At 36.4% G+C, this 16,293-nt stretch overlaps 1 protein-coding gene and 1 long non-coding RNA gene across 8 annotated transcripts in view; both read right to left on the bottom strand.

Annotated features, from left to right (window-relative positions):
• LOC311436130 (uncharacterized protein) overlaps positions 1 to 6,669 on the bottom strand; it is a gene marked incomplete at its 5' end in the record, with an annotated part of 364,735 nt that extends 358,066 nt beyond the window's left edge. The window contains one exon of the mRNA XM_084517972.1: positions 6,476 to 6,669. Within this exon, the coding sequence (XP_084374098.1) occupies positions 6,476 to 6,669 (194 nt within the window). The remainder of the gene's footprint in view (positions 1 to 6,475) is intronic.
• Positions 1 to 16,293, bottom strand: part of LOC311436714 — a 164,652-nt gene that overhangs the window by 91,678 nt on the left and 56,681 nt on the right. For 4 of the 7 annotated variants that reach the window (XR_014693043.1, XR_014693044.1, XR_014693045.1 and 1 more), the window contains exon 6: positions 13,742 to 13,808. This is a non-coding gene — a long non-coding RNA (uncharacterized lncRNA). Of the gene's footprint in view, positions 1 to 7,603; positions 8,319 to 8,573; positions 8,850 to 9,048; positions 9,521 to 13,741; positions 13,809 to 16,293 lie in introns of those variants that run through there. The other 3 variants (XR_014693047.1, XR_014693048.1, XR_014693049.1) reach the window with 3 other exon arrangements.

Raw genomic sequence — 16,293 nt, 5'->3', positions numbered from 1 at the left:
AGCAGTGTGCTCAGGTGGCCAAGAAGGCCAACGGCATCCTGGCTTGTATTAGGAACAGCGTGACCAGCAGGGCTAGGGAGGTGATCGTCCCCCTGTACTCAGCTCTGGTGAGGCCGCACCTCGAGTACTGTGTTCAGTTTTGGGCCCCTCGCTACAAGAAGGACATCGAGGTGCTTGAGCGGGTGCAGAGAAGGGCGACGAAGCTGGTGAGGGGCCTGGAGAACAAGTCCTACGAGGAGCGGCTGAGGGAGCTGGGCTTGTTCAGCCTGGAGAAGAGGAGGCTCAGGGGCGACCTTATCGCTCTTTTTAGGTACCTCAAGGGAGGCTGTAGCGAGGTGGGGGTTGGCCTGTTCTCCCACGTGCCTGGTGACAGGACGAGGGGGAATGGGTTTAAGTTGAGCCAGGGGAGTTTTAGGTTAGATGTTAGGAAGAACTTCTTTACAGAAAGGGTTGTGAGGCATTGGAACGGGCTGCCCAGGGAAGTGGTGGAGTCACCATCCCTGGAAGTCTTCAAAAGACGCTTAGATGTAGAGCTTAGGGATATGGTTTAGTGGAGGGCTGTTAGCGTTAGGTTGGAGGTTGGACTCGATGACCTTGAGGTCTCTTCCAACCTAGAAATTCTGTGATTCTGTGATTCTGTGAAAATTTGTTATGAATCACCTGATGTATATGCCAAGCAAAGAGATTCCAAGCAAATTGAATTCTTCCACTGCAAAATGCCTTCCTGTCATAAGCATATGTCCTCTGTTGTCCTTACCATGGAGGACACATTCAGAAGTACTGACAGACCAACTGTCCTCCCTGATGTACTTAAATTTATGCATATGTAATTTCCAGAAAAGGTTCAGCAATATAGTCACCACCTGTGAAAACAGCAAGCTTCTACTTTAGCTAATATCCCATCTACATAAGAGTTCCTTTATCTGCCACTGTTGTTATTGGAAAACATTAGTCATCCTCAAGAGCTGAAGATATGCTTATTAATTATTTGCAGAGATAATAGTTTTTCAAGCAAAATACACACTGAACTATCATCACTGTATTGAAACAACCTAAAGCATTGCCAAGCCAGCAAGACCCTCAGTATCCTCAAATTTGTACAACCAACTTCAGACCAAATGGAAGAAATACTTACAAACTGATTTTCTCTTGTGATCAAAGAAACAACAAAAGGAAGCTTACATCGATATGCTCAACACCCAGAACAAGACAAATGTGAACAATAACAGAGCAGGATATCCAACACAAAGATATTACCTAATAGTAGAGTTACGTTAAAGTACATTTCTGTAGATAAACTATACACACAAGACCAGTTGAATAAAAAGAAATGTAATTCCATACTACCATATTTTCACATTCATCAAACCAAAAGATTTCTCAGGACTTTGAAAAGATTCACCAGGCAGAGGGGGGCTGAGCACGCAGATGCAGAGCCAGGTAACACGGTGCTGGTACTAGCCACTCACCTGAAGAGCACCCCTAAACATTTTGATGAGTTTATTTTCCCCACATGGAGTTGCTGCTCTTTAAATGAAAGTATCTAGAGAATTGTGCTTTATTTATTTTTAAAGCATTACCCTTTTATTGCTCCATCACATTTCATTAACTATAACTTAAGTTTATTGCAGTTACTCCCAGAGAACTCAAAACCAATCAAGATGCCATAATCTGGTTATATCTTGCTTCCATAATCACTCCCTCCAAAACTTAACTTGTTTCGCCATACTCAAAAAAATTCACTAAGAGTGGATGTAATAAATCTGCATGTAATAGGCACAGAGAGTTTTACTTAAAGGCTTCTAGAAAAAAGCATCATTTCTTTTCATACTGAAATGTATTCTCTAGGAAGAAAGCTTATCTTCTCACTATGTTTCACATGAAATTTTTCCTCTGTCATACACATGATTTTCTACATTTTCTTATAGCTCCTCGTGGAACACTTCTGATTCAGAAATACTCTAAGTAGCCTATTGCTAGCACAATGACTTCTTTCAATAACATGTAAAATATGGGCACTTCCATCAGTCTCAGGTATTTTCCCCTAATCTTTTAGATGAAAGAAAATTATGTTATTTTGGAGAAAAAAAAACACACAGATTTTTATCCGAGAAGCAACAACCCAGTGCTGCAGTAACGCAATTTATTTCTGTATTTCTCAATCTTTGTCGGAAGGAGAAACTTGTTCTTTTCACTCACCAGATCTACCACAAAAGAGTGGCTTACAGTGGAAGTCAGCCTAATGCAAGGCATACGACACACTATTCCTTAAATCTAAAGGTAGCAACAAGCTGTTCCTTCCCAGTGATCGGTTTGTGAATAAATACATTTACCGGTATGCCTGGTAGCACTGAGGTCAACAATTCATGGATCCAAGATGACACTTTTCCTTTAACACATCTCCTATCTTGCAGAAAAAGCATTTGCTATTTAACATTTATTTTCAGGAAGCCAAAACAGTTGTTAAAATAATAAGGGAAATATAATTCATAATTATGCAAATGATCCTGATTTATTTACATATATTGACAACCAATACAAACTATGATCTTATTAGCAGGCAGTAATTGGAATCAGTTACCAAAAACCTAAAAAAAAAAAAAAAAAAAGCCTAAAAGCCATGCTGTTCTTCAGACTCCATATTGTCTGCTTATAAACATTCAATTGTATCTATTTGCAAAAATAAAGTCTATCCCATTTAGCTCAAGGAGAATACAGGTTTATAACCCTATTTCAGATTGTGCCATCCCAGCATTTTCCACAAGTGTACAAATTTGATTATAAATTTTCTGTACAATACAAATGTATATAAGAAAAATGAAAAAAACTCTTCCATTGTCAGAATGATCTGGATTTCAAAAAATAATAATACTTGGTAACTGAACCTATGTGGGAAAATTTAGATGGCAGATTTACTAAGTTGCCTCATGCAGATGAAGAAATCTTAAACAGCTGTGGAAACACTGGACATTTTCCAGCGGGGGAAAAAAAGCTGAATATTCAGAGATCTCTGAAAAACAAATTATAATGATACTTTGCATGCCAAGTCAATTTAGAAATAACATTTTGTTTATTAACACATCTTTAAACTACCAAGTTTAGGAAGTCTTGTAGGACAAAACACTCACCATTACCCCATCCAAATCAAGAAGAAAAAAAACAGTTCTTATGTAGGATTAATATATTACAGTATGTGGGAACATACTGTATAAATTAGAAATAATTTTCTACAGATATACAACTCAAAAGCCCTCGACACTTTTCCTAAATTCAGGTTAATTTAATCATGGATTTCTTTTATAACCTCTGAAACACAGGACTTCCTCCTCCTTATATGTTGTTAACACTCAAAAAGCAACCTTTAGAAGCTCTACAAAGACATTAAATTTCAAATTGCCAACAAACTCTCTCTGGAAGGAAATTCTTTTCAAGTCATTTTTCATTTGTCCCAGATGGAATTAAATGCACCACAGAATATAAAGCTGCTGCAATTTTATGTTATAAGAATGGTGAAGAATGAGGAGGTAAGGTCTGAATGACTGTGAATTGTACACCCCAGGAAAAGGAACCACTGCAAAAACCGCAGATATATTGCAGCTCAGTGTTACACCAAATGTTTTTAATGTATATTTAGTTCACCAGTTATTGCATAGCAATGCAAAAACAGTGACTTATTTTGTTTGTAATTAAAGTAGACAAAATGAAGAAAATTTACCTTTCCTACAGAGAGTTATTCAGGACTATCAGCAGACAGACTCAAACATTTCACTGATCTGGTCAAGTGTCAGTGCTTCCAATTTCTAATTTCCCTGGGTCTACACAGATAGTTTTATTATTGCCAACTTCAGTCATGAGATGGATGAGCGCATTTAAGACTCAGAAACAGTAGGAAAAGCCTAATGCAGGGTGCCTTCACAGCTAACTCCCTTTGTGATGCCCTTTGCAAAGAGACTTTCTCATGTAGCTATTAAATATATCGTCTCAGCTTTCCAGTCTGATGTTTTGTAAACTTCAAAACTACTTGAGTAAGAAAACAGTCAACTCTGTCATTCACTGAAAACCATTCCCTGAATAACAGTCCTAATATAGACTAGTGAAGGAGATGTGATTTGCTCTCCATTAGTTTTTTGCTTAGAAACATCAACGTACATTGGCAACCAATATCTTCATGTTTGTTTGTTTGTTTGTTTGTTTTTCCTTCAGGAGAAGAAATCACCGGGGGATCTGTAATTAGCTTTCTCCCCAGGTTTCAATATAGACATTAGCACAGGACAAGTACTCTCCAAAAAATGTCCATTTTCCTTTTGTGGAAGAGGATGCACTCATTACCTGCCTCTCTCCTAGCACGAGCAAACAAGGAGCACAATCTCTGAAGCTCTTGATGGAATCAAAGGCAGAGGAGAAAAATAAAACAAAACAAAACCTGTCCAGCTGAAGGTTTAAAAGAAAGGGGAACGTCACCAGCCAGCACATCCTGCTGAGACTCTAATGCATGCAGCCTCTAAATATGCCTCGTAGGACTGGAATAAGGAAACTGTGTAAGAGGAGCAGATGGGAAAAAGTCTAAAAATATGTACATAGTGTGGAACAGAGAGGTTGCATGTTCTAGTAGGAAGAAAAGAGAAGGTTGAAACAAACTGTTGTATAAATAGACTTTAAAGAAAGCAAGCATGACCTCACTAAAATGCTTCCTAATGACGTGGTTTCAAGATAGACACAATCTAGTCTCTTTGTGATAAAATGCATTGATCAGCAGAATGACAAGAGCTTCTAAAAATAAGACACAAAACTGAATAATCCCAAGTCACATTGTCATTAATAATTGAAAATTTAGCCAGTAAAATGTTATTACTGAAAATTTATTAGTGTAATTGAAAAATGGAAGCATACCAAAAACAAAATCTCATTGTAGCATAGGAAAAAAAAAAAAAAAAGGTATTTCAAAAGAAGCATTTCCCTTCCCGCTTTCAGCAAGTGCTCTCAGAACAGAAGTGAATCCTAGACGAACAACCTGCTTCTTAGACCTGCTTCAATCTTTTGAGGAAAAGGACTTCCACAGATTGGATGCAACAGGTCAGAACATCCTGGGATAAAAGCTGACTGCACTTAAAAATCAGAGGATTAAACTGAAGAAGTAAACCAAGGTACTTGTGTGAAAACATAAAATGTCCAGTCATCAAGCACTAAAGCACTAGACAAGTAACATTCTATTTGCATGTAAAGCATTTAAGATAGTAACAACTAATTAGTGCAATTAAACTTCCTGTTAAGTATTTTACTTTTGATCAGTAGATAATAAGGAGTAGCAAGTCTTGATTTGGTAGCATATTACCTACTACATATACAGTGTGAAACATGCCATTTGCTTGTCTGAAAGGGCAGATGCTCACTTCTGCACTGATAAAAAGAAGATACTATCCTTTATTTTTCTCCTGGTACAATCTCCATATACAGAACACACACAAATTGTGTTCAGCTCCTATGTTACAGACATAACCACCTCACTATCTTCAAGATATTTGGTGTAAAATTTAAAAAGAAAATTACTTATAGACCAAATACTTTTCTCAGGGACTCTTCAGTCTGTTTGTGTACACATTAGAATTTTATTCCAACAGGCAGTTTTATAGGCAGGAAACAACAGCTTATAACAATAATGACAACAGCTTATAACAGCCAAATTTTAGCTGGTAATAATCCTCAGCTAAACACATTTTTTAAAAGTGCTTATGACTTTTGCTCAAATCAACTGCCTAAACAGTGATATTTCTGAAATCTGCATAATTTTTGTGTTTGTTTACAAATATGTTAAGTGCGTCATCATTGCTAAGCACATGTGGGATAACAAGAAAAAATAGAATAAATTTATATATTTAGCATATAAAGTATATTTAGTCATTTTTGTGTAACAAGCAGTTTCTGTGGAAGAAATGAGAACTCTGGAGATAGGTATGGCTCATAAATTACTGAACGTACTGACATTTCTCAGCATATTTCAGTTAATTTGAAGATTCCTCACAGCATAAACAGGTTGACTTGTTTTAAAATGCAGAATATAACATATCCATTGTGCTTCCAGCCATACCTTTTAACAACCTTTTTTTTTTTTTTTTTTTTTAAATGTCTTCTTGGCATGTAATGTAACCGTATTCTATTAAATACTAGCTTAAGACAGTATTCCATTATTTATTTATAGGCCTATGACCACACAAACAAGAATAGCTAGAGGGGGAGGAAGAAAGATGCGTACGATCTCTATTTCATCCTACCTCTTTACCTGTTCTAGTCATCCAGCCTGAATCTCATTGCATGCAACAAAAAAGCAAGGCCTGCTGCATGATTCATTTTATAGGTTTTAGGCCTAAACTAAGCCAAGACACGTATGTGTAAATATATAATACTGCTATTTTTTTTCCCCAATGTCATCATTAAAGAAAGAAGTAAACAACATTCTCCCAACTGAAGTCCTGCCTACCTTCCATGAGAGCACTGTACCAGCATACCACACTCATCAGGACACGGACTGAAGAAGGACACGACATTACTTTGATTAGGGACACGTAGGGGGTATTCCTGCACACCCCTGGAAGCTACTGCATGACCCACAAGACAGAGCACCACCAAACGGCCAGTCTTGAATGCAGCATTCTTTGGGCAGAGTCTTTCCATACTGCTTAAAATTACTGACCTGTAGATAAGCACAGCTCTTTCCCGAGGAAGGAGCTACTGGAAGACAAAGCGAAGCAATTTTACGCCAGTTTTGTACTTCATCATCTGCTGGGCACCACTGCACAGCTCTGCAGCAGCTTCACTGCTGCTATACATGGAAGCAAGTAAAAAATGTTCAAAAAAGACAAGCTAAACAGGAGTTTGCATAAGTTTGCTTCAATGTGGTCTACTGAAGTTGTTTCCCTTCAACTGAATAAAAATGAAAATTAAAACAAACAAACAAACAAAAAAAACACACTAAACTGTAATTCATGAGTATGGTTAAAAGGTATCTAAATCATTTTTTTTGATGAGAGGTGATATTTGACATTATGCAATTAATATGAGACTGACTATCCTGAGGATGCTCTTGAAATTATTTTCACATAAACATTTCTGATATGAATAAAAGGTGCATGTCTGAAAGTCCTGCTGAATGAGCTTTTAAAAATATACCCACGGCTAAAAAAACATAAAATGAAGGGCGGAGCTTTATTTGCACTTTATAGAACATATTTGAACTATGTGTTCTAAAAACATCATTACACAAAAAAATAATGTTACTTAGGAAGAATATGTATTTAAATTACTTTCTTTTCATCAGTAAATAATATGATTAATTACTCAAAAAAATTATCCTATGTTTTCTATCCATTAGAAAATAACTCTCCAATTATTCAAGTTCTAAAGTATAAAGAAATGTAGGAAACTTATTATGACCATCAGAAGACTGGAAAATGGGAAAGAAAAAAAATACTACAAAGTAACATTCCAATTGAAGCCAGAGAATATACAGAGTCTGTATATTAAAGGTTACGTGCCTTTAGTACAATTAGGCAGAACAAAAGAAAACTGATGTATTACACTGTATATGTTTGTTCAGTTTTTCCATCGTGATATTTCCTATGATTCTACTTTTTCCTTTTGAAGTATTGCCTTAACATTTAGCTTGCAAACTAATGTGCATATTAGCATAAACCTGTGCTTAACATTTATTCTATAGGCCTCTAGACAAAAGCCTGAGTTAGTGTATAAGGTCAGAAAAATAGGCTTTGTAAATGTTACAACAGTAAACCTCAAGGTTCAGCAGAATATTAAATTGTGTAAAAATTTTTAATTTACCTGAATCAAGGCTACTATATATAAACTCTAACGAAAACGAGAAAAAAAAATCAATAAGCAATATTTAAACATATGTGAAGTGCATACAGAGAAGGAATGGTTTATAAAAAAAAGTAATAAAATGGTTAAATTTAAAATTTTAGAACCCCAAAATGCATGTAAATACAGGCTACATCAGTAGTCTTGATATCTCTGATGTAACTAATTTTCTAGTGGTTTAGCTGAGAATGCCATTTAGAAGTTACCTGTGATTAGTCCAAGCAGTTTACCACTCTAATAATATGGTCACCAGATGAATTCATAACACTCTTATAGACACGCAGGAAAAGCTGCATGGAGGACATGCAGCATTTTTCATGAATACATCTGGATAGAATGACAGCAGACAGATGGCAACAGGTCTCTGGCAACTGGAGAGGACTGGATATTTAAGAAAGTTTCTTATTTTGAAGTTTGCTGGCAAGTCATTCTACAGCAGACACGAGGCGCTGAGGTGATTAAAAAAAAAGATAATAAATTTATTGTACCATGATTCAAGACAAAATACCTGAAGTCTCTGAAAGGCCCTGTTTATGGGGGAAGGTTCACAGCTGAGAATCTCCAGCTGCATCTGGGAAATAGCTCAAAGGCATAGAGAATTAAATTCCCAGTACAAACCTGGCTCAAGTACACACACCGAAAACCCATCAGAATGGAAGAAAAAGACCTATATAGACAATCCTTATGCATGCCTTACACCTGCCTACTCTCTGCATACTACCAGTCTGTTTGAATGCTATTTGATTGCTTCAGTGCTAAGCAATTACGCAGTATTTGGGGAGAGCATCACGGGGGTTAAACATTATAACCAGTCAAGAAAGCCACCTACAGACCAGAGAAGTAACAAATGTAAATGAAAATAAATTCAGCACTTGGAGGCAAATTGGTTATTGTTCACATATTATGAGTTATCCTTGAGGACAAAAAAAGGTAATAGCCTTGGGAGATTTCTTTCAGTATCTTCTGAGACAAGGTTAAAGCTAGAGAATTAGGGAAAGATTTATATTTAGCGTACAGGGATAAAGCAACAGATGACATTAGGCACTGAACTGCCATTTAAATGACAGAACAGTCATAATTTTGTAGGCTTTTTTTCAGCTGATGCCTAGACCTAGATACTCTGCAGTATCTTCCACAAAATACTGATGCACTCCCATGCTGATAAGAGAGTTGCTCGATCATAACCAGCATGGTTCACGCTTGCTGGAAAACAATTTCATCTGGATCTGAGATGCTTGGTAATGCTAGGTCCAAGGATTTAAACTCAGATGAGGACCCTACCTTTACCTGCCAATGTCAGCTTCTGTTCCATGTTGTCCCAGAAGTTCCTCTGCATATGCAGTTACCAGGGGAATTTAGGCAAATTTTAAAAGAGACTTATAATATACAAATGGAGAAACCCTCATATGTCAGAGCAAGGCTACAGTTTCTGTTATCCAACACCCAACAATGGCTATTAATAGGAGTCTAATTCACAGGTGTTTAAGGAACAAGCATAACTATCAGGACACGCAGTAACGTTGGGAGAAAGATCCTTCCAGGCAACATCACACAAGCACCAGGCAGTCACTGCTTTGGGGAAGACGGTTAATAGTCACCAACAGATGCTGGATTCTCCAGAACTTTTTCCGATTCCTTGGCCTCCCTTCCCCTGCAAGCAGTAAGCTTAAATCACTAACCTTTTCTTTCAAAGGAGAAAGAGGAATATTATTTTCTATGTTAGAACTGCTGCTTGAATAATGTCATTGGGTGCCTCTTAGAACTGGCATTGTCAGAAATAGTGAGCAATCACTCCCTATTCACCTTTTCTATACTCCCATGATTTATAAAAATCTCCATCACATTTCGCTTCTCCTATAGATTTTTTCTTCCTAATTTGAAGAGTCAGTTTGTTTCATTGTTCTTTTAAGACTCTCCTCTTCCACACCTCCGGTCTTTCCTACTCTGGGCCTATTCTGGGCCTTTAACGTAATGCCACACTTTCTTTCCTAAGTGCTGAGAATTTCTTTCCTAAGTGCTGAGAACTAAATTAGAGCCCAACATTGCATATATGTTGATGCAGCTGTTTTATCTTGTCCTTAAGTGCATTACTTTGCATTTATGAATACTGTAGTTCTGCACGCCTTTCAGTCACATCATATGAGCATTCTTCAGAAAGTCAAATATAAAGCTGACTGAACAGCTGTGTACTTAACTGTCACGTTATTATTTAGCCCTTTTTCCCCAGATTATATATAAAGGTTTTCCAGCATATGTTCTGTGAGATTTCAACAGGAACCATACCCTACTGCACAGCATCAGAACAAAGAAACATACAGCAGTTAGTGCCTTTTATTTCTTTGATATCATAGATGATTTAGTGGAAAGTTATCCTTCACCACTGTTTGCTCAGCCACTTCATTTCTTAACTTCACAAGGACTCTTAGGTAATTCTATATTCACCATAGGCTTGTTACAGGACATTTCCTTATTTTAGTTTAGAAGTCCTACTCTTGATACTGCAATTCAGTACTGAGTGCTGCTCAGGCTTCTTCCCCGAGATGCTTCAGAGCTGAGCTAAGCTCCTCCTGAGCAAGCACGGAAGCACAGAGACACATGTAGCTTTACCCATTTGCTACAGCCACTTGTTCTCAGAGCTCCTTCAGTCACCCCATTTCTCTACTTCTCAGTCAGTTAGCCAGCCCCACAATTTACCAGTATGCTTGACCATCTTACCATTAAGTAGAGGCTTATGACCTACTTCACACAGAGTGAAATCCAAATCCACCAGGACCTCTCTTAATGATGTGACAGAGCTTAAAAGGAAATGGCCTCACCAAACTCGTTCTTTCTTTCAAAATCAAGAGCAGAATTATTCATTGTCTGGTTTCTCAAGGCAAGTAAACCACCCTAGTACAGCTGACTGTAATTGACTTCCTACAGCTTCTAGTGATCTGGATAATGATTTCACAGAAGTATGTTCAACATCACTAGCGTGGCAGATCAAGCCCTTAGTTGTCATTTTGATATATTCTATTCCCACAAATGAAGGGCTTAAGTTTCTAATCAGGGGACAAAGGACTCTATTTGAAAATTTTCATATGAATAATATGAAGTGACAGGAACTACTGTTAAGAAAAACCGAGTGGTTTAATTTTACCTAAACTAGGAATATAGGTTGCATGTGTTTTATTTGTGGTTCAGGTTCACTTTCCTTGCTCTGTGGGATGGTAATAACCACATTTAAAGAAGTACCTAAGGACCTGCAAACTCTCAGTCCTATCAGTTGTAGCTGACATCTAATACTGAAGTGGATTTCTGAAGTTCATACAGCAACAGGTATTCCCTTTGAATTCACAGGAAACATTCTATAATTCAAGAGAAGCTGATGGGACCACTACTGGAGCAAGGCACTCGTCAGCTGTCACTACCTACCTTTTGCAAAATACTTTGCCAAAACAGTTAAGATGCTACCACGTAACAGCTGTTGCTGTGATATCACAAAATAAATTTTACAGATGTTATTTTTAGCTGAAGCTATTTTTTAATTAACTACCCATCTCTTCTTATATTGATTACAGGGCATCTGTTCACTTGTAAGATTATGACTCATTATGACTTCAGTTCTCTACTTCCCTTCATATTCTATTCATTCACTTACCTATCCTACCATTATGGCAAAGTTTTTTTCTGATATGTTCTATGCTCTTCCTCCTTCTGCTGGAGACCGTCCATCTTAATGGCGTTGCTTTAAGGTTATGAAGTATGAATTGATAATTCTTTCAAATCAGTATAAACTTATGTCAGTATAAATATCCAAATAGCATAGGCCACTGTAATAGCATAGGCACTATAATAATTTGCATGACTGCTACAATGTGTTGGGCAATTAAAAACTAAAATAAATTAGCAAGTTTCTGAAAACCAAAAATCTAAATTGTATTCAGCTGATATAAGCAAGCCATTCTGATGACCTCACTGGACCTACTAAAATTTCTGTCTCATAAGACCATTTCGGGGGGAGGGGGGGAGAGTGGGGGGGAGGGGGTAGGGCAAAATTCCAGACATCTTCTCTAAAGAAACAAAAATGTTTAAAAGAAACGCTGTTCTTCTGTCCAAGGCAGGTGCAGGTAAGTGCTGCCATCTGTCTTATGATGTAGTATCACTACAATTGCCTTATATTTATGTTTGTAATTCAGTTCACCTCTCAGAAAACTGAGCTGCCCGGAGATGAAATGCAAGTATTTAGCAGCTGTTCTTTATAATACTGAATCTACCATTTTTTACCATTTGAACCCTATAGATTCAAATGCAATAGATTAGGACAGAAAAGTCCATTCTTTTTTGTTCAACAATTCAACTGCCAACATCTATTAAGGAAAAATTTAATCAAGATATGTGTATATTCCATTTACTTCTATTGTCATGATATTTTTAAACTTAACACTGATACAGTACTTAACATATATTAACTATGTGAGTTACCTGTGAGTTAAAGCAAAAGTCTGTTTTGCTTTTAAAAATAAAATTCAATTTTTTTTTTTTTTTTTTTTAAGTTGTCTCTCAGCTATTGGACAAAATCAACTATTTCAAAATTCCTTGTGGTAAAGCCATTTCTTAATTAATAACCACTAGTAATTATAGAAGTTAATGTCAAAATACCACTTGAGAAATCACATGTAGTGTCAAAGAATCCATTTTGCTTAGTTTTTCTCTTTATCATCTTGCATAGAAGATGAGAATAAGGACAGCAACTAATTTCTGAGCATCAGCTGTATTGCTGTATTATCAAACCATAACTGCAAAATATACATTTATATTCTGTGGGGAAATAATTCAGATTATTTTAGAACCTCCACCAGGGAGTGTAATATCAGGGCTTGGTTTGGGTTGTGTTTTTTTTGGTTGGTTTTATTATTATTTTTTTTCCGAAGTGACTGTTCAGTCAAATTTATTTAATAAAAAGGAACGAGCCAAAACAAACAAACAAAAATTCACAAAACAATTGATATTGAGGGATCTCTGTTTTAGTAGTAAAGAAAAAGTAAAATCAAAATCCCAAGAACACAGGGAGTCCATAAGTAATGCTCAGTATCCCAAGTCACAAATTGTTGTTTGTTTTTTTTACTTCTGTATTTCTCTGCTTTGCATAATCAACATTTCCATCTTCTACCTGTATTTCTATTGTCACTTATTTCATCCTCTGATTTTTAACTGGAAATTTGTGCTCTCTTATCACTGACTCTCCTTCAAAGCAGGGTCTGCAGTTTGGTTCCACATAAGATTTTCATGAAAAAACTATCAAAACTATTTATGCAGTCTGCCATGTTTTCAGGGATGAAAAAGAATACCAACAGCTTTGTACTTATTGTAAACTTGTGACCCTCCTCTCAGACTGCCAAAATGCAAATACATAGCTGAATTCAGTTTTGATGAAATTCTCATAGCGCAGTAATGCATCTTGAGCTTTGTGGTTCAGAAAGAAAAGCACCAGAAATTGAGTGCAGATATAACTAAACTGTGAAACTATTGTTCTTGCAACACGGGCTATCTGACAGCACTGAAGGAAAACATATATTCTTAACTGCTTTGCATTAACCATATTTTTTTATTCATTTTCCATTTTCATTACGTATGCAAATAGAAAGCATTCAGGATTTTAAACAAACAAAAAAAATCACTTGACTTTTTTGGTAAGCTGAGGTACAGTAGGACTTCATTTATGTTCACAACATTGCTACATCATATTACCTGGCCCTGATGTTTCACATTATCAGCTTCTTTATTGCTTATGAATTTCTTTATGATCTTTTAAGATAATTAAAGATATTGCCTAATTCTCTAGATCATGTAGCCATAAGATGAAGATAAAAATGTAAAACAAGTTACTTACCTCCTTTTCCAAAACCTTAGCCCTTTTACTCAGTTTTCAGCAAAGGAACATTTCCTACAGTATCACACTAGAGAATAATAAAAAAAATGAAAATAGTTTCACTCATTAAGAAACAAAAAATATGGATTGCAATAGATCAAGATTTTGTCCCCTGTGAAGTATGAAAGCATGCATTATTTTAAGTTATGCAATTTAAAATATTTAAAGTATGTTCCACTTAATCATTTACATCTTACAGCACTATTTTATTAAATAATGAAATATTTATAGCCTCTAAGGCTCTAATTAAAATGTTTTCTCAAAATTATTTTGCTTATTTCATATGAAGATTTAACATATGAAAACAGACAACCCAGTAAATATTTAAAAGGAAATGATCTATGAATATTCACTCGCGAACAGCAGAGCGACAAAGAACAGGCACACAAAAGCAACTCCAGACTTAATTCTCTCCACACCAGCAAAGCATAACCAGATCCAACTCATGTGGCTAAAACAACTTCTATTTTCTGCCTCTTGTAAATGCTTTGATTAGGAATATAGGTCTGGAAGAAGTTCTCCAGGAAAGCCATTTTAGACTGTCATGATAGCACTATACAGGCCATTTTGGTCTCTGTGGTCGCATGAGCACTGTAATGGCACTACCATAGGGTCACTACCACTGAGCCATCCCACCAGCAACCTACACCTTTCCACAGAAATCTTTCCTCTCTTCATATTTTTCCTTTTAAGTTGAAAACTTAACTACCTCTATTGATAAAAACTGCCTTTAGGCCTTCTGCTGCCACAGGGAAGGTCCTTCACTTGTTATTCCTGGCAAAGTGCATGGAGCACCACCGCCAGCAGGCCTCCATTCACCTGGCTGCTCTCCTGACTTGCTCTGCCACTATATGCCTCATCTGCACAGTTCTGCCTGTCCGTCATGGACAAGCACTTGCAAACGAAGGCCCTCTGGCAGTTTGGGTACAGGACACCAAACCAGCAAGGCCTTCACAGGGTCCAGTGCAACATGGGGATCCATCAGCCTTATGCCAAGGCAGAAATCCCACTCGGCCAGCACCTCTGAGCATCTGTGTAACTGAGGGGTCTTTGCTTTGTTTTGTTTAAAGGTCTATGAGTTACAAGATGCCTAAACAACTAGATACTATTCATCAGTTGCACCAGCAATTCGCTGACCTCTGCTGTCCAGGTGATTTCAGCAGAGTTAGCTTGGGTTAGTATACACCACAGGGCCAAAATATTTACCAAATCTAAATTCTTCAAAAATTATTACATTGCTAATCCAGGTGACGCAATAAAAAATATTACTCTTTAATTTTTAATTATAATTATTACTGCTGTTTAAAAAAGGTGAAAAAAAATATGATTTCAAGCAAGTTGACATTTTAAAGCTTTATTTAAAATGCTGAAACCATCTTATTTGTCATTTATAGAAAAAACCACCCTTTTCATTTCCCTCTGAAATGGAAGTGGCATATGGTTGGCATCGTTCTTGTTAGCGTTCTCTACATCTTCAGTGGTAGATTGTTTTTCACTTGTTTTTAAAATCAAGGTATAGATGGGCTCACACACAGCTGCAATTCCCTACCATCAGGGGCCTTTTCATTCCCTTGCCCCTGTTAATAATTATCTCTTTTTTTTTTTTTTTTTTCACTGTGCTATTTCTCTTCCAACAAGAGCAGATAAAAAGTATCAAACAGAAAGAGAGGAGAGATGCAGCACAAGACAGACACTCTCTAGCTCTTTTACCCCTCATTTTCAGTTTTACATGTTCTTACTATTAACAGAAATCTATGTTAAAAAGTGCATTCAATCCCGCAGTTACAAAGAAACACCTAAATTCCAGTATTAAATTTTAGATTCCATACAATGCATGCAGTCTTTAAATGTGTACTCAAATTAGTACAACCATAGCTTTAACTCTTCTAGCATTATTTAGTAACTGTGTAAATAAGTACAAGCCCTTGACACTGCAGAAGACAGGGAGAAAGATGTGCACTGCTTTGCTGTTTGAGGTATTCAACAAGAAGCTTGAAATACACAATACTAAAGGATAAGTATTTTAACCCCTGCTTTTCTTTAAGCTTAGGGCTTAAAAGAAATTTGATAGAAGAAATTATCACAATGACTGAAGATGTGAACTATCTCAAATAACAGGCCATAAGTCAACAAGATATTGTAAGCTTTGAAATAATAGACTGAAGTGATAACTGATTAGTATTCACATGTCCAGATAATTGCCATATTGGCAAACACCGTTAGAGATATAGAAGGAAAGGAGCCTGAAGTTAAGCAAACAATACAAATGAGTTAAGATACAAATCACTAAGGGTCATTTTCATTCCATACAAAATTATAAAAATCAGAATTCAGCACTTTAAAATAGGCACACTCAAAATAATAAATAAATAAATAAATAAATAAAACTTGAATTTGTTATATTTTGATAAAGAACAGAAGTCCTGTACTCATGCCATAATAAGAGTTGTGGTATCAGCCTTACAGCAAATATATTCCTGTAAAACATGTTATACGCTTATTTGGTAGCAAAA

Source organism: Aythya ferina (genome assembly GCF_964211825.1).
Source record: "Aythya ferina genome assembly, chromosome: 4".
Taxonomy (NCBI): domain Eukaryota; kingdom Metazoa; phylum Chordata; class Aves; order Anseriformes; family Anatidae; genus Aythya; species Aythya ferina.
Note: the sequence above shows the minus strand (reverse complement) of the source record. Positions and strands in the feature narration are given on the sequence as shown.